This window comes from Schistocerca piceifrons, chromosome 8, assembly GCF_021461385.2.
Source record: "Schistocerca piceifrons isolate TAMUIC-IGC-003096 chromosome 8, iqSchPice1.1, whole genome shotgun sequence".
In the NCBI taxonomy this organism is placed as follows: Eukaryota; Metazoa; Arthropoda; class Insecta; order Orthoptera; family Acrididae; genus Schistocerca; species Schistocerca piceifrons.
In genome coordinates this window covers 398494701-398517413 of record NC_060145.1, presented here as the reverse complement: position 1 = coordinate 398517413, position 22713 = coordinate 398494701, and the positions used below count along the sequence as shown (strand labels likewise).

Below are 22713 nucleotides of genomic sequence, written 5' to 3'. Positions count from 1 at the left end.
CTTATGGACAGTCCCTTTGCATTCAAAAAACAAAACCACCAATCACCACCTTGATCTTTGACAGACTCATAGACTCTCTTTTTGGACAAGGAGACACTTTTCCCACCCAATGCATCTGCATCTTTGTTTCAACATCATAGCCATAAATCAGTGTCTCACTCCTTGTCAGTGACATTCGTAAGGAAGTTTTCATGTTGTTTTTAAAGTTTTTTAATTGTCACTTTGTCATTAATCTGATGAGCAACTTGTGCACATGCTTATTTCAGCAGCTGTAGTGCAACAGCTAACTGTCTCACCGAAACAAGGCTAATGGCAGTTTTTTTTTGTCTAAACCTGCTGCAAGGTGAGCCTAGTAACAACAGTGTTCACCCCCTGTCGGTTGACGTACTATTTCCAAAGTTTGGTGTGCTTTCGAACAACTCGTGTTTATGTATTTAATCTACATCTATATCTACATAAATACTCCTCAAGTTTCCATATTATGCATGGATGATAGAGGATACTTTGTATGTCATCCTCCCACCAGGAATTCCAATTTCAATTCACAAAGCATCGTCACGTTACTCGTGTGGCCGAATGCACCAGTAACAAATCTAAATGGTCGCCTCTGAATTGCTCCAATGTCTGCCTTTAATCCGAACTGATAGGCATCCCACACCCTGCAGAGTGGATCATACTAGTGTTTTATATCCTATCTGCTTTATGCTACACTTTCCTAAAATTTTCCCGACTAACTGAAATTGACCATCCACTGTCCCCACTACTACTCTTATGTGCTCATTCCATTTCAAATCGGTGTACAACATTAGACCTAGTTATTTAAACAGAGTGACTGTGCCGAGCAGAACACTGCCGATGCTGTATCCAAACATCATGGGATTGTTTTTCCTACTCATCTGCATTAGCGTACATCTTTCTACATTTAGAGCAAGCTGGCATTCATCATACCAACTAGAAACTCCATCAAGTCGTCATCTCTTCTGCTGCAGTCACTCAACAATGACAGCTCCCTGTACAATGGCATCATCAGCAAAAAAGCTGCAGATTGCTACTCACCCTCTCCATCATATCATTTGTGTGGAGATTAAGAGCAGTCGTATAACACTTCCCTCAGGCACTCCTGATAATAACCTTGTCTCTGATGAACTCTTGCCGTTGAGGGTGACATACTGGATTCTATTACATAAGAAGTCTTAGAGCCTCTCTTATATCTGGGAACCTGATCTGTGTGCTTGTTCCTTGCTTTATGGTCTTCGGTATGGCACCATGTCAAACGCTTTCCGGAAATTTAGGAGTATGGAATCTGCCTGTTGTTCTTCGTCCATGGTTCGCAGGATATAATGTGAGAAAAGGGCAAGCTGAGTTTTACACAAGTGATACTTTCTAAAAATGTGCTGATTTGTGGCCAGAAGTTTTTCCATCAGAAGGAAATTTATTGTATTTGAACTCAGACTATGTTAAAGAATTCTGTAGTAAACCTATGGTAAGGATATTGGTCTGTAATTTTGCAGGTCCATTATTTTACCCTTCGTACATACAGGAGTCACCTGCATTTTTTTCCAGTCACTCATGACTTCACATTTGGTGAGAGATTCGTTATAAATGGAAGCTAATTAAGGTGTCAGTACCATGGAGTACTCTCAGTAAAACCGAAGAGGGATTGCATCCAGATATGATGACTTATTTTGCACTCATTCAGTTGCTTCTGTATGCTAGGGATGATTATTATCATGTCCTTCATATGGGAATCTGTGCAACAGTCAGCTGGTGCTAGGTTTGTACGTTTCTCCTGTGGGAATGATTTCTTAAATGCGAAATTTAAAACTTCAGATTTTCTTTTTGCTGTATTCTATTGCCACACCAGTCTGGTGAAAGGCTGACTTGTTCCTTCTGCCTAAACACCAGTAAGAGGGGGGAGGGGGGGGGGGGGGAAGCAGCCACGTGCATGCGTGCGTGCATGTTGACTGTCCTGCCATCCTTTCCAACACCCCCCAACCAATCACTCTCTTCTTCTTGAAGAAGGAATGTACAGTACTGTAATCTAGAGTATTATTTAATGTTTTAATTTGTTCTTCAGCAATGCAGCGAGTTGCACCCATTGGAAGTACTAGCCAGTCTTTCTGTCTCTTTGTGATTTTAACAACTTTCTTAATTTTTAATTTAATTTTTCATTTTATGCATGTAATAAATACACAAACGTAGGATTAGTTTAGTTACTATTGTCATGTTGTCATTACAAAAGGGATGTATTGAATAAGGTGACAAAATAGACAACTGAATTAAGTGCCATTTCGGTGCTTATCCTTTACTCATTAACCAGGTATAATAGACAGCATAACAGACCTTTAGCTTATTGCGGGTTTCAAATCATGTCATTCTTCATATAAGGAAAGCTTTGCTGTCTTTCCAAGCCTAGTATGAGGATATGTTGGAGGAATTTGTATTTTTGCATTCCTGATCTTTGACCAGTAGGTGATGGTGAAATATTGTGTCACCTTTGCTGTGATGTACATTTGTGGTATTTCATGTGCCCCCCCCCCCCTGCCCCCCCCCCCCAAACACACGCGCGCGCACACACACACACACACACACACACACACACACACACACACACACACACACAGGGGGGGAGGGGGGGGGGTTGTTGCCTTCACAGGATCAGTGGCAGTTATAAAATTTGGAAATGTTCTCATTGCTGTGCTATCACAGTTTTAAGAAAACGAATCATTCGTGTTACTGTACATGATAGATTACCGTTGGTAGTAGATACTTTGAAAGTTTGTCAAAAGTTTTTATTTGCTAGAGTTTAGCGAAAGTTGTTATATGCTAAGTTTTCAAATATGTGGAACATAGTCTTCTTGTGAAGTTAAAAGTTGTAGCAACTCATTAGATTTTATTTCTAACAAGTAATGATTTGTCAATAAAAATAATCAGGTTACGTGACTGCATTGTCAATATGTAAAACTCTCTGATGATTGGGCCTCTGTTGCCCTTCCTCAGGGTGTTTTTGCTGGCTTCTGAATGAGAATTCTTGTCATTGTTGTTATTATCATTAAATCTATTCTAGAAATGATTACAGGGTGCACTAACTGAAGAGCACATTGAGTGTGAAGATTGTCATTGAGTGAAATGACAAAGTAACACAAAGGTTATTCAGTAAGTTTTTCATTATAAAAATGGAAAAAGTCCCAGTACTTCATCGTATTGTTTCGACTATCAGCATTTGATCATTTCAGTGGACATAACCAAAACCAGATCTGTGTAGCAAAAAATGTAAGCATATTAGATTCATGTCTAATGACAGCTGTGGAAAGGAAAAGATAAATATATCTGCTCCTCAACGAATGTTGATGTGTTGTTGTTCTGCGTGCTATGGCTGTCATTATAGTATGAAAATGTACGTTTACTCCTGCCTGTTGCTGTGAAACAATATGTGCGGGTCTTATACAGCTGACTGTTCTTTGCTATTCTGTTAGCCTTTTTGCAGAAATGACAAAGTAAGCGATAAGTTTTAAACTGCTGTTATGTTTCTACAGTATATGATTTATATTCCTTATTATCCCATGTGCGTACCTTTTCATGCTTCTCACTAATGCCTTTTATGGTTGTGAGTAGTAAGACCTGGGTGGAAATGCTTAACATCTGCAGCTTCCCTCTCAGCATTCATCATTATTAGTAAACAAAGCACAAATGACATGTAATGATGTTTTAAATGCATTAACAATTACCGGAAAGTGAACATGGCAGCGTACAATACCTTGACAATCACTTGCAAAAAAACTTTTATTTTTAGCAAATTGTTGCGAAAGATAGTTACCTATCTTATCTGAAACTTGGTACGATATAAAATTAATAACTTCAATAAAAAAAATGAAGCGCAATTTATTTGTCTTCATTTGAATTTAGTACCTGGGGATTGTCAGTGTGTTCCATGTTTTTGGATTCCAGCCAGATGAAATTTTGAAGTAATAAGACATAAAATGTCTACCAGTTATCTGAGCCAGGGAAGACATAGCAGCATGATATGTATAACAAAAAAGGATTGCAACAGTTGATATTCGAAAGCCTGAGAACTGCAAAATAAAGTCAGTTAAACAGATGGGGAATATTTCGTAATAAAGATGTGTGTGAGCATAGCTGTCTGAAGAGAAATACTTTTGGGTGGGGGGTGGAAATTGAATACAGGAAGGATATTTCATTACATCCCAATACATAGCCTTTCCAATCTATCATTCAAGTTAAATGCATAGGTGAAAGACACTGGTCAGGGTATGTGGCACACGGTAGCCAATTTGTAATTGGTTGTAGTTCTGCTTCAAATCCTGCAGTGAATCTTACTAGCAGTTTACATGTGAAGTTCTGGATTCAGCATAAGGGCACAAATTATGTACACTCACTGACATGTTTATTGAATGTGAGGTGATTGGCAACAGAAGAGACTTGTCACATGTGCAGGCGTTTATTTTGTAATGGGAACCTACTGTACTTTTTCAATACTTTTCGCTATGGAATATTCACATCCTACAGAAGGAAATGTGATGTGAGGCTACTGACTTTTGAGGATACTGTAATCATTATGTGTAGTACAGTTAATGTGCCTTCAAGTAGTAGTACTTGGAGCACAGGTCATGAGGAGGGTCTTGCAGGAGGGTAAGCCACATGTGCAATACCTTCATTAAGTGCAGGTACTTTTAATCAAAATGCTAAAAGTGGTGCCATGCAAATTACTTTTATTTCTGCTTATCACACTAATGGAACAGCTGCATCCAGTACCACTTGCTGTGTGTAGCTAACTCTAATTCCATTATTGACAAAATTATTTAATTAGACTAATAAAAAATCTGCTTACAAAGCGACAGCAGAACACATACACAAAAGGTGGTTGTAATTGGCAAGCTTTCCAATCCAGTAGCTCCTTTTTCAGGCAGAAGGAAGAGGAGTGAAGGAAAAGGACTGGAGAGGTCTAGGAAAAGGGGTAGATTTCGAGAAAGCCACCCAGACTTGTGGGCCAGGAGAGACTTACCATACGGGATGAGAAGGAATGATTGATTGTTGGGGACTGCATCGGACGAGATTTGAAAACCTGAGAGCCTAAAGGTGCAAGACAGGCTAATATGCAGACAGAGATTACTGCTTAAATGTCATGTATGAGTTAATAAGAGTGAAAAGCTAAGTGCATTGTACGGAACAGAGGTGGGAGGGGAGGGGGGCGGGGGGGGGGGGGGGGGGGGGGGAAGGACAATGAATATATGTAGAAAACTAAAACAGAATGAAGCAAAGAGTAGTTACAGTGAAGAAATGCTGAGACAGAAGAAATTTAATGTAAATTACAGCTCGGTGGCTGGCGAGAACCAAGGACATGTTGTAGTGCTAGTTCCCACCTGCGGAGTTCTGAGAAACTAGTGTCTGAAGGAAGAATCCAGATGGCGCATGTGATGAAACAGGAGCCGAGGTCACGACTGTCATGTTGTAGAGCGTGCTCTGCAACAGGATATTGTGAGTTGCCAGTACACACCCTCTGCCTATGCACATCCATCATAATTTATAAATTGGCCGATCTAGAAGGCGAAACAGTGTTTCTATAACAGCTGGTGTATGACATGTGTTGTTTCGCAGGTGACTCTCCCTTTGATAGTATGTGTTTTGCCCACCTACCACCATCTATAACAGCCCTGTAACTGTGTGATATGCCGTCGCTTGGTGAGTAGATTTTGTATCTATCCAATTAAATAACTCTGATTCCAGAATGAATAAGCACCAGGAATTTTCTGGATTGATGATATGTGAGCATATATGACTGAATACTGTGGCAAACATTGATCAGGATCTGTTGAATGATCAGTGGGAACACTTGATTGACATTATTCCAATTTCCAGCATAACTGAGCTGGTTACCTGAGTCGGTGATGTGTTTTGTGAGATGAGACAGAACCCTGCCATGCTTAAAAGAGTTGGGTAGTGGTTGTTGTCAAGATATCAAGCACATAGCTAGACTGTCTGAATACCTGCTGTAAACATTTTACTATAATGTAAATGTGTAAAAATGTTATTGTCAGAATCTTATTGGTGCCTTTAGCAAGCAACCCTGGAACGACAACTTAGAATCGGTTTCATAAAAAAAAAGATTATTTTTGTGTGTCCTGCTGTTCTCCAAATTTGTCAGCAAAAACCTTTACAACGTGACAGCCGCAAAACAGCAGTAACAGAAGATGACAGGGTAAAAAGTAAAAATAAGTAAATAACCTATGAACGAGTAGTAAAAGTGAATGAGAAGGGAAGGAAAGAAAGTAAATTAACCTCATAAGTATATCAGAAACATGGAAAGTTGGAGTTGGGGGGAGGGGGGGGGGGGGTGCAAGTTAGAAGGCAGTTGGTGGCAGCGACACAGCAGCAGCAAGTGATTAGTAGCATAAGTTGAAAATAGGTCAGTGATCTGAAAGAAATTCATGGTGTTCAGTAAATTTTGTAATGTGTGAAAATAATCCTGAAATTAAGTACTAAGGTCCTTGTTATTGTTTTGGACATATTTCCTAGTGACTGTATATGCACATTCAGATTGACTGCTGTAAGGTATTACATCGGTGTTGAAAGGTGAGCAGTCTTTGTTCACTGGCTGGTGTTTGATATGGTTTGTGTTATAGGTTGCTCTCCTCGTTTGAAGTAGGATTAGCGGTCAAAGGAACATTTTCTGTCACAAAGGTACGTTAGGGATGTAGTTGAATAGTGTGGGAAAGCACCATTTCTGTCATCAGTTTGTCTCTCGGCTCATTTCCATTGAACTGCTATATCGGGGAGGGGGGGGGGGGCTGTGTGCCCCCCCCTTCCACACACACACACACACACACACACACACACACACACACACACACATCCTTTAATTACTGATGGCATCTGTATTCCATATGGGTGAGACTTTAGCTGCCACATGAGGGTTGTTAAGCATGTCGCCAAAGCTGCTTTGTCTTGCGGTGTGGAAGCAGTTCTTTATCAGTGGCCAGGGCACTGTGCTTACCTAGCATCTCACTCTAATGGCAGTTTTGAGAATTACAAAGAGATATTCCTTTGTAGTTCATTTGCTGATGTATACGAAGGAAGAAATAGCCTATTGCAAGCAAACAGGGTCAGAGATCACAGATATTTCTTTCATACAGAGATTCAGAATTGGAAATAGAAGATACAAAGATACAGACTATTAAAAGCAGTGTTGAAGACTTTATTTCAAACTATGTCTTCTTGGTACTGATGTCAGCATACTTTCAGTATTCACGTGATGAGGCAGACCTTTAATCACCATCTGTACTGTCCATGTTGGTGGCCGTAAAATCTTCATCTACATATGTACTTCGCAAGCCACCATATGGTGCATAGTGGAGAGTACCTTATACCACTGCTAGTCATTTCCTTTTGTGTTCTGTTCACAAATAAATCAAAGGAAAAATCACTTCTTTAGAAGCCCTGATTTCTATTAACTTCTTTTTGTGGTCCTAGCAGGAGATGTACGTATCTGATTGTGTGTGTAATTCTGAGGAAACTGAGTAAGATTGGTTTTAACTAGACAGTCAGCCACAACTGGCATTGTTTCATGAAGATGTGGGTCTACAGCCTGCTTCACGTAAGATGGCACTTATGCACATAGAGGCAGAGTGATAGGGAGGCATGGAGGGGATGGGTTTGTGCATGCGTGGCGGCAGAGAGCAGGCAAACGAAGTCCATGTTGCCAAACTGTGTTACTACAGACAACAATCACCTTCATTTGCCTTCGGTACATCTTAATATATGTTCAAATCTATGAGGGAATAATACATTCTAAAACCAATTTCGATCATTCGTCTACACGAGAGAAATCTTACTTTTGTGTCTCGAGATTGTGCCCACTGCTCCACAGCAATTGTCTGTGCGATGTCAGAAGACGAGAACAGCTGGTACAGCTTTGTGAAGACATCAACAGCAATTTTTCTCAAAATGATGATTGTCTGACGACAAGATCATCGAAAATAGTTACAATAATTGCCATTTATTGCAATTTGGACTTTGTTATAAGTGAAAATGTAATATATAACAAAATGAACTTCAAGCTCAAACTGAAGCCATTATAGTTGTTTGACAACCGCTTCTACTCCATATAATTTTTTAAACGTTTATAATACGCTTAGGTGAGTGTGTTTCACCGCTGTTCAATGTAAACCACTATGTGTAAAAAAGAATTACTGGTAGCAAACACTAGTGCAAAAGACTTATTGTAACAATTGTCAGTATGTTATCGTATTTTTCAACTTCATTCGACATTACAGTGAGAGAACGCATTTATGATCCATTGAACAAGCTAACCATTAGCCATCTTCTGTGAATAATGTGATGGAATGCTGACCAATAACATCGAAAACCGCCGATGTCTCGACAGGGAACCTTCCCTTTCATTTTAAGGCATTTTCCAATTATTGGCATGAAAATGACAGCGGTTTACATGTTGAAATAGTGGAGTTTTTGATGAATTTATCCAGCTGCATTCTCGAAAGTAATACAACAGCATGGGAAAAGCTTAACTTCTCCTTGGGCAGTGTGTTGAACATAATAGTCTGAATACTTCGTAGGCTACATATTCGTAACCAATAAAAGATACGAAGTTCTCGTGTACAGTGCATACAGTTGATATGTTGATAAAAACGTTTTTAAACCATGATTCTTTAAAACCAAGAAAGATCATTGCTTTGTTTCAAGCTCTACACCATAATACCATATACTGTCTGAGTTCATGTCCGAACCACCTGACTGTAAAAGTAGGATGATACGTTCAAGGCTTTTATCCATCTGCACCTCCCTGTGAAAGTCTTATTTATGAAACTTTCCAGCGTGACACACAGTGTGCCCACACTAAAGGGGGATGCTATCTGTTGCTTCAAGCACAAGCCTTTCAGTGTCTGTTATCTTGGAATTTTTTTTTCCCACACGGCTTGTAACCTGTGTGCAAATTAATTCTATCGGATTATACTGAGAGTAATATGTGAGTAAACGCAAAACTGTGAGACCACATTCACATACAAGCAAGGCAGATTTGTACATTGTGTCACGTGACTTTTATAAATTAACGAGCTGCAAGAGTTCAGCACAAGTCTGGCTTACATTGTCCAGAATGTTTTTATTTTTTAGCTAGAGCACTATATCCCCTTTTCTGATGCTTGTACTTTGTTATTTCTCTGTAACAGCTGAATGATAACTGGCACGGTAATTACAATGACTGACTTCGAAGCTAGGTATGGCAAGAATTGTTCAGTGAATCACTTCTTGAAAATGATAGCATTCATTTCCAAATGGTAGTCACTACTGATTTTCTTACATCTAAATACACATTAACTCTCAGGACCCAAATCAGAAAAAGAGCCATCTTGCAGAATAAGTATCCAAGAATGTTTTCCTAAGGAAACTTTAAAACCACCAGTACCATCGCTCATTTTCCAGCAGGTATTCATGGAATGATTCTGATTCACCCATGTTTCATCAAGGTAATACACTGTAGAACTACCCCCTCCTCTTGTATCATGCATCTTTATAACAGGTGTGCTTCGTGCTGCTTCTATGTCACTTCTTTAAATTAAAAACTATTGTCTTAACATGTTTAAAACCAATGTAATTTTAAAATTCTTTACATTGACGAAGTGCTACCTTTGAAGCCAATTTGCTCAGGCATAATTGTAACAAGTTTTTGTGATGCTGGGTATTCCCTTTTTATGTACATTTCAAACATGGAGTGCTTTAAAGCATCTTTGTCAAAACCATCTATTTGTGTTAAAGGTTGCTTGCAATTTCGATGATTTCCAGTTTTCTACAGCTCTGACACTTTTGTTTACTGCTCTCTGTTCATTTCTCTTGCCAACAAGTGCTTCTACAGTTCGTTCCTGAGTTTTGAAAACGACAAAAATAGAAGTATCGGTTTCAGATTCAAATTTGAAGAAGTTATAAATGATGGACATAAACCTCCTCGACTGCTTGTAAGGCAGTTACATCTTCAAGATTACTGTGCAATTCGCAATTAAGTGCCTGGTAGAGCGTTCATAGAACCACCTTCAAGATGTTTCTCTACCGTTCCCCTCTTGAACAGCATGCAGGAAACACGAACACTTTTATCTTTCCTGGCAAACTCTAATTTCTCTTATTTTATTCTGATGAACGTTTCTCTCTATGTAGGTGGGTACCAACAATGTATTTTCACACTGTGAGGAGAAAGTTGGCGACTGAAATTTCATGATAAAATCCAGCCACAACGAGAAACGCCATTGTTTTGATGCCACCCCAATTAGCGTATCATATCCATGACAGTCTCTCCCCTATTTCGTGAAAATACAAAATGAGCTGCCCTTTTTCAATCAGTTCTATCTGCTATGGATGCCACACATGACAGCAATACTCCAGAAGAAGGTGGAAAAGCGTAGTGCAAGTAGTCTCCTTAGAGGACCTGTTGAATTTTCTAAGTGTTTTAGCAATAAATTGAAGTCTTTGGTTTGCTTCCCACACAATGTTATTGGTGGGATAGTTGCATTTTAAGTTATTCATAATTGTAATCCCTAAGTATTTAGTTGAATTTACAGCCTTTAGAATTGTGTGTTTTATCCTGTAAACTGAGTTTAGGGGATTCCTTTTAGTAATTTTCATTATTTAGTGTAATTTTCATTATTTAGAGTCTGTTGCCACTTTTCTCACCATACAGATATCATGTCTAAGTCATTTTGTAATTTGTTTTAATCCCTGATGACTTTATAAGACAGTAAATCACAGAATCATCTGCATACAGTCTTAAGAGGGCTGCTCAGGTTGTCTCCTAAATTGTTTATTACATCAGGAACAGAGGAGCGCCCATAACACTCCCTTGCAAATGCTAGGTATCACTTCTATCACTTATGTTTTACTCGATTATTTTTCCTTGATTATTACGTACGGTGATCTTTCTGACAGGAAATCACAAAACCAGTCGCACGCCTAAGACGATACTTCATAGACATGCAATTTAATTATAGTTGCTTGTGTGGAAATTCATGTTTATTGCTGTGACATGACATATTCATTTGGAAATCGCACTAAACCATTAACAGATACACATTCACAGCTATACTGTTACAAGAAAGTAACATTGATGTCTGAATGAATAATTTGGTCGCTATGTGAATGAAACTGCATTGTTGCAAAATACGGCAACAGCGCAGCAAAAGGGAGAGAGATTTTCGCAGTCCAGTTTGTAACTCGTGGCTAGCCGCTCGGAAAGAGATTGACTCTTATTGGCTACTAGCAGTTAATGGGGGGGGGGGGGGGGGATGGGCAGAACAGCTGAAAATAGGGCAGTCTTCCAGCATGATGTGAGCTGTAGTCTCACATTCATTTATGTTGGTGAGGTGTTTGATTATTGTACTAATTTCTTTGACCACTGCATGATTCGAGACTTATAAATGTAAAATGAAATGAATCAGTGTGCTACTTAGTAATAGAATTGCAAGTATGAAAAGTAAATGCAATATAAAAAAGACAGTATTTTGAAAAGGTTAGGTTGCTACTCACCATATAGAGGAGATGTTGAGTCGCAGACAGGCACTGCTGCAAAGACTGCTGTATATTTAATCTTTTGGCCTTCTTCTAAAGTGGAAAGACATACACATATACGCAAGCACAACTGACACACAAATGACCATTGTCGCTGGCCACTGAGGCTGGACTGCAAGCAACTATGTCCAATAGGAAAAGCAATCTGTGGATGGTGGGGTAAGGAAGTGGCTTGGGGCATGGAGGCAGAGGGATAACAGTGGTTGCTTGCTGTGTGTGTGTGTGTGTGTGGGGGGGGGGGGTTAGTGCTGCTTGTAGGAGCATGAAGGACATGGTGGGGACAGGGTAGGGCTGCTAGGTGCAATTGGGTGGTTTCTTAATAGGGAGAGGCAGGGGAAAGGCAAGTGGAAAAGGAGAGAAGTGCTATCCCATTCCTTTCTGCTCTCACTCCATCACTACACAGCCTTCTGATCCTAATCTTTTCCCCTCCTCTATGTTTCTACTCCCCTTCCACCTTCAAACCTCCTGACTGCACCTAGCATCCCAGTCCCCCCCCCTCCCCCCCCTCCCCCCTCCATGTCCCTGCATGCTCCTACAGGCAGCACTACTCTCTCCCCCATCCCTACCTGCTATCCATCCCCCTCCGCACCCAAACCACCAGTAAGCCCTCATCATCTATGGATTGCTTCTCTCATCAGCCATATTTACTCACAGTCCAGTCTCAGTGGCTAAAGACCATGGTCATGTGTGTGTCATTTGTGCTTGTGTGAATGTGCATGTGTTTTTTACTATAGAAGAAGAGCTCTTGGCCAAAAGCTTAAATGCAGGGCAGTATTCTTGTTGTGCCTGTCTTCACCTCAAATCTCCTCTGTATGGTGAGTAGCAAACTATAGTTTTCACAATACTGTCATTATTCCACCCTGGATTTTCCATTGTTCAGTCTATAAAAGAACTTGCTATCATAGGGTCTCCTGTGAAGTTACATGAAATTTGCAGTTTTCTCAGTATTATTTTGTGTATGTATGGACTACTACAAACAAGATCAATACAATAGACTATAGCGAAGTGTGTTCAGACAAAGGGAGAAATGAAACTGACAAGTACATCAGAAAGGAGAACAGATGGTGGTGCAGGAACCTTTCACTTTTTCTTGTACCAACTCAGGTGTTGTAGTAAATTATTATAAAAATGACAGAGAATGTAGGATATTTAAAGATTACTTTTATCACTCTTAGTTGTAATACCTATTTTAACTAAGTGGAAATAAAGACATCGTTAACTTAATGTTAGACATTTGAAGAATGTCTTTTATTTGCAGGCATTCAGATAACACCTGAGAATAAAAAAAAAAAATGAGCTGCAAGCTTTTGTTCACTGTGCATGTACAGTTGGCAACATATTTTTAAATTTCTCCATCCAATACATAAGTATGCAAAAACATCCCAGTCACAAATGTAATTTACATACATAAGTATCATTCTTCAGTTATATTGGAGTAGCATTTTTTAAGGCTGGGGTGGATACCATGGAATAAAATGAACATATACGAGGGCAGTTCAGTAAGTAATGCAACACATTTTTTTTCTGAAACAGGGGTTGTTTTATTCAGCATTGAAATACACCAGGTTATTCCCCAATCTTTTAGCTACACAACACTATTTTTCAACGTAATCTCCGTTCAATGCTGCGGCCTTACGCCACCTTGAAATGAGGGCCTGTATGCCTGCACGGTACCATTCCACTGGTCGATGTCGGAGCCAACGTCGTACTGCATCAATAACTTCTTCATCATCTGCGTAGTGCCTCCCACGGATTGCGACCTTCATTGGGCCAAACATATGGAAATCCGACGGTGCGAGATCAGGGCTGTAGGGTGCATGAGGAAGAACAGTCCACTGAAGTTTTGTGAGCTCCTCTTGAGTGCGAAGACTTGTGTGAGGTCTTGCGTTGTCATAAAGAAGGAGAAGTTCGTTCAGATTTTTGTGCCCACGAACACGCTGAAGTCGTTTCTTCAATTTCTGAAGAGTAGCACAATACACTTCAGAGTTGATCGTTTGACCATGGGGAAGGACATCGAACAGAATAACCCCTTCAGCGTCCCAGAAGACTGTAACCATGACTGTACCGGCTGAGGGTATGGCTTTAAACTTTTTCTTGGTAGGGGAGTGGGTGTGGCGCCACTCCATTGATTGCCGTTTTGTTTCAGGTTCGAAGTGATGAACCCATGTTTCATCGCCTGTAACAATCTTTGACAAGAAATTGTCACCCTCAGCCACATGACGAGCAAGCAATTCCGCACAGATGGTTCTCCTTTGCTCTTTATGGTGTTCGGTTAGACAACGAGGGACCCAGCGGGAACAAACCTTTGAATATCCCAACTGGTGAACAATTGTGACATCACTACCAACAGAGATGTCAAGTTGAGCACTGAGTTGTTTGATGGTGATCCGTCGATCATCTCGAACGAGTGTGTTGGCACGCTCCGCCATTGCAGGAGTCACAGCTGTGCACGGCCGGCCCGCACGCGGGAGGTCAGACAGTCTTGCTTGACCTTGCGGCGATGATGACACACGCTTTGCCCAACGACTCACCGTGCTTTTGTCCACTGCCAGATCACCGTAGACATTCTGCAAGCGCCTATGAATATCTGAGATGCCCAGGTTTTCCGCCAAAGGAGACTCGATCACTGCCCATTGTTTGCATCGCACATCCGTTACAGACGCCATTTTAACAGCTCCGTACAGCGCTGCCACCTGTTGGAAGTCAATGAAACTATATGAGACGAAGCGAGAATGTTTGAAAATATTCCACAAGAAATTTCCGGTTTTTTCAACCAAAATTGGCCGAGAAAAAAAATGTGTTGCATTACTTATTGAACTGCCCTCATACTACCCGCTATATAAGAATGCTTTATAAAATAAAATAAAATGAAATGACGTTAAAATGTTATGTAACAATGACTGAACCACTTGTTATGTTTAAAATGGAAGATTGAGTATTAGGAAAGAAGTTTGAACACCAGGCTGCAAAATTGAGATTTCTAACATTTTATGAGAGATGTTACAAGACGTGATAAAATAAGAAATAAATAAAATTTTCAAGAGCTAAATATTTTACTGTCTGTGATAAAATCACCAGTTATATAGAAGAATTAAAACATTTTAGGTGGGTGGAAGCATTTCAAACTCTGAAGGTGAAACAAAAAATTAATGTTATATAGACGTCAAACTGAAATTGCATGTGGTCCAAGGACACAGAAATTTAACATGACTGCAAAAGAAATGTCATGAATGAGTATTGTGTACAATCCTTAAAATGAAGAGATTGTGATGTAGGTGTTGGTACTAAACAGTTTTGCTAGGTTTGTGCTGCTTAAATATGTCTCATCTTCACACAGTAAAATGTTACCAACTTATCGAAATGCTTGAGCGTTACATTCTGTACTTATGATGTTTAATGTTATTTCTGTGAGAGGAGTGCACTTTGGTTCTACTTTTGATTACTATTGTTGGGGAATTTTGATTTTCTTTGCTTCAGCTGGGAAATTTTGATTTGATTTGATTTGATTTGATTTTCTTCAGCTTCTCGGAACATTTTTTCTTTTATTTTTTTAACAAAAGGGTGCACTTATTATATACTTTCACTGACAAATGTTTCTTAAATTAATGAGAGCCATTACTGCTTGTTGAGTTGCATGAACTTCATTTGCTGTGCTTCTTGTTTGGCTGTTTACCCGACCTTTACTTCAGGTGCATAGATTCTTTGTGGCAATTTTCCTCTTTGGAGCTAACATTTTTATTCAGAAAGCACGTATCTAATATTCTGTTGCTGTACTTCCTATTTATGCTTCAGGTCTTCAAGTATCAAATTTTCTGTTTCGGAACAGTTATTCTTCTATGCATTAATTTTTTTTCTTCAATTTTTTTGGTATGCTTTGAATTTCTACCAACATGCAAGCTTAAAATTTCTTGTAGGTAAACAGTATGATTCTAATGAAGAAGCTACATTCTGTTATGCTCTCATTCAGTACATTTACTTCTTTACAACTTCTGTTTTGTAGACTCTTCTTCAGTTGCTAGTAGTTGAATGATTGAAAAACTCCTGTCTTTTCTCAGAGGAACCATTGGATGACACAGTGGCAGAATTCATGTCAAACTGTGCTTCAGATATGATAAACACCATTTTCGAGAAGTATGACATTAATTTCCAACTGGAAGAGGGAGTTAAAAAGCTTCTTGAAGGATATGAAAAGGTTGAGAGTAAGTACTGTTTCTATATCTTCATCTTGTTTTTGAATGCATCTCCTTTTAAATGCTTCGGTATTTCTTACATCTTAAGTGATACTTCTTGTCTGACAAATACCCAACAATTTTCGAGTCATGTTTAACATTTTTACACAGGAATATTCCAAGACTGTAGTTTGACTTTTGTGTTAACACTTTTTCACCAAGACTAGAAACTGGAAATATATCAGTTCATGGAAGAGTATACAACCAAAACAAAATATCGTGGGAAGTGGAGTTGTGTTTTAGTGTGGTGGTGTAAAATGTTGGAGCTTCAAGGAATCCTCAGAACCTTAGGCCCCCTACAAAACCTTTCACTTGACTCCATCAACCCCCTGACCCCACCGACACCCCGCACCCTTACCTTCTAGCTTCCTCCTAAAATTCACAAACCCAATCATCCCGGCGCCCCATTGTAGCTGGTTACCAAGCCCCCACAGAACGTATCTCTGCCTACGTAGATCAGCACCTTCAACCCATTACATGCAGTCTCCCATCCTTCATCAAAGACACCAACCACTTTCTCGAACGCCTGGAATCCTTACCCAATCTGTTACCCCCGGAAACCATCCTTGTAACCATTGATGCCACTTCCTTATACACAAATATTCCGCACGTCCAGGGCCTTGCTGCGATGGAGCACTTCCTTTCATGCCGATCACCTGCCACCCTAGCTAAAACCTCTTTCCTCATTACCTTAGCCAGCTTCATACTGACCCACAACTTCTTCACTTTTGAAGGCCAGACATACCAACAATTAAAGGGAACAGCCATGGATACCAGGATGGCCCCCTTGTACGCCAACCTATTCATGGGTCGCTTAGAGGAAGCCTTCTTGGTTACCCAGGTCTGCAAACCCAAAGTTTGGTACAGATTTATTGATGACGTCTTCATGATCTGGACTCACAGTGAAGAAGAACTTCAGAATTTCCTCTCCAACCTCAACTCCTTTGGTTCCATCAGATTCACCTGGTCCTACTCCAAATCCCATGCCACTTTCCTTGACGTTGACCTCCATCTGTCCAATGGCCAGCTTCACACGTCTGTCCACATCAAACCCACCAACAAGCAACAGTACCTCCATTATGACAGCTGCCACCCATTCCACATCAAACGGTCCCTTCCCTACAGCCTAGGTCTTCGTGGCAAACGAATCTGCTCCAGTCCGGAATCCCTGAACCATTACACCAACAATCTGAAAACAGCTTTCGCATCTCGCAACTACCCTCCCGACCTGGTACAGAAGCAAATAACCAGAGCCACTTCCTCATCCCCTCAAGCCCAGAACCTCCCACAGAAGAACCCTACTTGTGACAGGATACTTCCTGGGACTGGATCAGACTCTGAATGTGGCTCTCCAGCAGGGATACGACTTCCTCAAATCCTGCCCTGAAATGAGATCCATCCTTCATGAAATGCTCCCCACTCCACCAAGAGTGTCTTCCTGCCGTCCACCTAACCTTCGTAACCTGTTAGTTCATCCCTATGAAATCCCCAAACCACCTTCCCTACCCTCTGGCTCCTACCCTTGTAACCGCCCCCGGTGTAAAACCTGTTCCGTGCACCCTCCCACCACCACCTGCTCCAGTCCTGTAACCCGGAAGGTGTACACAATCAAAGGCAGAGCCACGTGTGAAAGCACCCACGTGATTTACCAACTGACCTGCCTACACTGTGAAGCCTTCTATGTGGGAATGACCATCAACAAACTGTCCATTCGCATGAATGGACACAGGCAGACAGTGTTTGTTGGTAATGAGTATCACCCTGTGGCTAAACATGCCTTGGTGCACGGCCAGCACATCTTGGCACAGTGTTACACCGTCCGGTTTATCTGGATACTTCCCACTAACGCCAACCTGTCAGAACTCGGGAGATGGGAACTTGCCCTTCAGTATATCCTCTCTTCTCGTTATCCGCCAGGCCTCAACCTCCGCTAATTTCAAGTTGCCGCCGCTCATACCTCACCTGTCTTTCAACATCATCTTTGCCTCTGTACTTCCGCCTCGACTGACATCTCTGCCCAAACTCTTTGCCTTTACAAATGTCTGCTTGTGTCTGTGTATGTGCGGTTGGATATGGGTGTGTGTGCGAGTGTATACCTGTCCTTTGTTTCCCCTAAGGTAAGTCTTTCCGCTCCCGGGATTGGAATGACTCCTTACCCTCTCCCTTAAAACCCACATCCTTTTGTCTTTCCCTCTCCTTCCCTCTTTCCTGATCAAGCAACCGTTGGTTGCGAAAGCTTGAATTTTGTGTGTATGTTTGTGTTTGTTTGTGTGTCTATCGACCTGCCAGCGCTTTCGTTTGGTAAGTCACATCATCTTTGTTTATATAAAATCTCACTGGCAGGTTGATAGACACACAAACATACACACAAAATTCAAGCTTTTGCAACCAACAGTAGCTTCATCAGGAAAGAGGGAAGGAGAGGGAAAGACGAAAGGATGTGGGTTTTAAGGGAGAGGGTAAGGAGTCATTCCAATCCCGGGAGTGGAAAGACTTACCGTAGGGGGAAAAAAGGGCAGGTATACACTCGCGCACACGCACACATATCCATCTGCACATACACAGACACAAGCAGTGTGTGTATGTTTGTGTTTGTTTGTGTGTCTATCAACCTGCCAGCGCTTTCGTTTGGTAATATATATATATATAATCATTTTATTTAGAAAATTGCAAATTTTATAATGAGATAAAAATCCGAAAATTTGAAATTTTTTTTTTGTTCTAACTCCCCTTAATGCCAATCTTGGCTTATGACAGCAACATATTATACCAGCAAAGCATACTACACACAACACCGGTAATTAATACCAGTAAAACATTATCCTTGGAAGGGTAGGCTGTCAACAGCAATTTGGAAATATGTAATGTTATGACCAGCAGCACCGTGTGTAGTCCGAAAGAGGCAGTAGCGTCACTGTGCAAGTAGCTTACAATTGAATAGCCTGGGTGTCAGCGTTCAGTATTTTGTTATGTTCCCGCCATGATAGGTGCCTTTTGGATCCCGTTGTGGGTTATGCATGCTACAAGAAGAGAGGTGTGCCCAGATAACCAATAAAAATAGAAAATTATTATTGACACAGAGAATACATACTAACATTAGACTCTGAATAGCAACTGAACAAATTCTAAATGAATGCAACTGAAAGATTGTGCTCGTATGATAACATTTATTGAGGTACTGTTTAAGGGGACGGTCTGTCACAGTATAGAAACACTGCCATAAGCAAAGTCAGTATCTGCTACCTATCGGTTTCTTGGTTCCGACTAGCATGTGCTCTGGCAAACTGAACTCATTGAATATCAATACTGAATTCATGCACTAGAGTTGGATTCACACACTCACAGACTGACTTCTGAGCTGCTTAGTGGCATCTCACAAAGCCGTCTGGCAGAGGAATAATTGGAATTTGTGCTTCTGTCCTACGGCTTGCAAAGGTGAGCTAGTGCTGGTGAAAACAGCACAGTATCCAGCATAAGTGGTGCCACCAGATACCGCAGTGGCTGCCAGATACGTGATGAGCTGTGGTCGAGTTGCAGACACCTCGGCAGTGCAACAACCCGTGGCGCTCTGCTGGGTAGCTGTTGGTCGGATTTTAAGGTGCCAGCCATGGATACCACATCCTGCTTTCCTATGGAGAACACTGGATAGCTGTCTTGTGTAATTGGCGGCTGTGACATATGCAACAGTCAAGGTTACAACATTCCTTTCCCACATGGAGGAGAGGATGGAGCCACCACACTGGAGTCTGTGGCTGTTGCATAAATAACAGCTGTGCACGCAGCAGTGCCAATGGCCTATCTGTCATAGAATCTCATGTCTTAATGAATACAACACTAGTGCATATCACTTGTAATCTTTTTAAGAGACTCTTTTGTAGTACAAGCTATGGCCGGTATTACACTATCAAATTTCTTTGTAAAAGATTTGATCAAAGATGTGATCAAATATTCCATCAAATATATTTGACAAAGATCTTTGACATAGCGCTAGAAGGGGTATTACACTGTCATCATATTTTTCGTCAAAGTTCAAGATGGCTGACAACAACTTGTTATTAACCGCAGCAGTTGCATGTACCACAATTGCACTGTGTGCATATGTGGAAGAGAAGCGGGGGAAAAAAAGGAAACATACGTGGGTGAAGCCGTGGGTTTTATGAGGGCACGATAAAAGCATTCAACAAAGCTTGTTACGTGAGCTTACAGTGGAGAAGGTCAAGTTGTACATCAATTACTTAAGAATGGGTGAGCATACATTTCTGTATGTGCTCAATGAAGTGTATCCTCATATCACAAAGCACAATATTCACTTAAGAACTGCAGAAGACAGGCTCACTGTAACACTCGATTCCTTGCTACAGGAGAGGGTTAGGTTAGGTTAGCAGACAGTTAGCAGACAGTGAGCCTGTCTTCTGCAGTTCTTAAGTGAATATTGTGCTTTGTGATATGAGGATACTCTTCATTGAGCACATACAGAAATGTATGCTCACCCATTCTTAAGTAATTGATGTACAACTTGACCTCCTCCACTGTAAGCTCACGTAACAAGCTTTGTTGAATGCTTTTATCGTGTCCTCATAAAACCCACGGCTTCACCCACGTATGTTTCCTTTTTTTCCCCCGCTTCTCTTCCACATATGCACACAGTGCAATTGTGGTACATGCAACTGCTGCAGTTAATAACAAGTTGTTGTCAGCCATCTTGAACTTTGACGAAAAATATGATGACAGTGTAATACCCCTTCTAGCGCTATGTCAAAGATCTTTGTCAAATATATTTCATGGAATATTTGATCAGGTCTTCAATCTTCGTAATCTATTTTTGTGTTCAGCGTGCCTCACATTGTAAAGCACCTCATCAGCTTCATACATCTCTATTAATTTTGTAGTTGTCGGCACACACCAATTGTATTTGCCCAAAATGTTTATAAAAACACTACAGAATGCAGCGTTGCATGTGGTAACATGTCACATTGCAGTGAACGGAAGACAAGCAACTTCTCTGATCAAATCTACAGGCTCTAGATTTGATCAAATATTGGACGACATTTGACAAAGTTCCCTATTACACCATCAAATATCTTTGATAAAGATATTGGACAAAGATATTTGACAAAGAAATTTGATAGTGTAATACTGGCCTAAGGAAAACTGTATCAAAGAACTCTCAAAATTTAAACAAAATTTGTCAGAGAATATTGTTGTTTTGAGAAGTAACTTATTTTATGTCAGTCAGACTTCTAGCAAAACTTAATGTTTTACAAAGCTCATATTTCAAACTTAGGAGAGAGTATCTAATCGAAGATTTAATCAGTTCTTCGGAATGAATGAAACTGGTAATGTTGTACCTCTCTCCCAACCACTTGAAATTACTCACTCAAATGCAAGCAGCAAGTTCAACAGCAATCCATTCGCGCTTTTTTTCGGGAACTCTAAAATTCACTATCACTCACAGTTTCAAATGCAATCAGTGCCGTATTAAGTTGCCAAAGAGAAAGTTTTGTCAGTACGCTTAAAGCTGTTTGCAGAAGCAACAAACAGAACAGAAAAACAGATGCAGCAGAAAAAAATCCTTAAGACAAAACTGGGTAAGGAAGAATAGATGTTTAATAATGAACTTATAAATTTTGTTCTCAAAGTAAAATTACAGATTTACTGGGAAAAATAAGTTCAACAATTTAGCTTAATAATTCTGAATAGGACATTTAAATTTTGTCAGATAATATTTATTAAAATCTGATTGAACATTTATAATGACCTAAACAGGACAAATGTAGAATATGTTTTTCTAGTGGAAATTATAGTTCATGTCTCCTTGATGTTCGAGTAAAACAAAACCAATAATTTCAGTGGTCTGCTGGTATGAAACTGCAGATGACAGAATGCACTACACTATGCCTTACTACAACTGGAAAGAAAATGACTGTTTATGCTCTTATTTGTCATTTTTTAATGTAGCAAATGATAATATCGTTACTGAAAATGATTTTTAATACAGAGGAAAGGTGTCAATTGTGGGAGAGCTTGCTGATGTGACATAGTTAGATTCTGACTAAAGTAATTGTGCAGCTCTGTTGGGAAGTATAAGAATTTAGTTCTGACAGCACCTGAGGTGTAGGGCAGTGAAAAAAAGACCATTGTGGAGCTGGACATTGCCGAGACTCCAAGATTTTAAAAGCGTTGAATTTCAAGTTCTTTGAGTGTATGTGCTTATAGTGCTTTAATATCTGAAGTTGACTAGTTGTTGCAGAAATATTTATATGATTATATTCTTCTCAAAGTACCCATGCATTCACTGTAATGAATTGTCCTTCGAACTGAGCAGCATAACTGTGAGACTATGTTTCTAGTGCAAGATGGCATACTCCTAATATGCAGTACTATGGGTATCCTAATATATGACAGTATCACATTGTAGGACACGTTGTCTCTTATTGGGACAACTTCAGCTTGCCACCTTAGTAATTGGATTCAGACTCATACTTTTGCTAAGTAGTTTGAAAATTTTGTGAACTTTGTGAAACCATCTGGTGTGATCCAGTTGTGCTAATACTTGATGGACATTGTATAACATTTGTGTATAGGCAAAGCAAGAGAAAACCATGACCACATCATTTGTTTATCACTCCATTCCACTCATAAAACACATTATCCCCTCCCCCCCTCCCCCAGCACCAAGAAATAGAAGCCTGGTGGGCAAATAACCCAATTCAAGTAGTAACCTCAGATTTTTATTACTGCCATTTGGAGTGGTCTTCTTGAGAACAGTAGTAATGGTAAATGTAAAAAATGGCCTCTGGAATGCAGTACTTTCACCATGTAAAAGGCATGAACTTAGAGACAATGACTTTGCAGTGCACCAGGAGTTTGATTTACAAAAAGTAAACAATGGAGTAAA

At 40.2% G+C, this 22713-nt stretch overlaps 1 protein-coding gene across 1 annotated transcript in view; it reads left to right on the top strand.

Annotated features, from left to right (window-relative positions):
- LOC124712380 overlaps nt 1-22713 on the top strand; it is a 167957-nt gene that overhangs the window by 80165 nt on the left and 65079 nt on the right. Inside the window, exon 5 of the mRNA XM_047242676.1 lies at nt 15642-15785. Coding sequence (XP_047098632.1) covers nt 15642-15785 — 144 coding nt within the window. The remainder of the gene's footprint in view (nt 1-15641; nt 15786-22713) is intronic.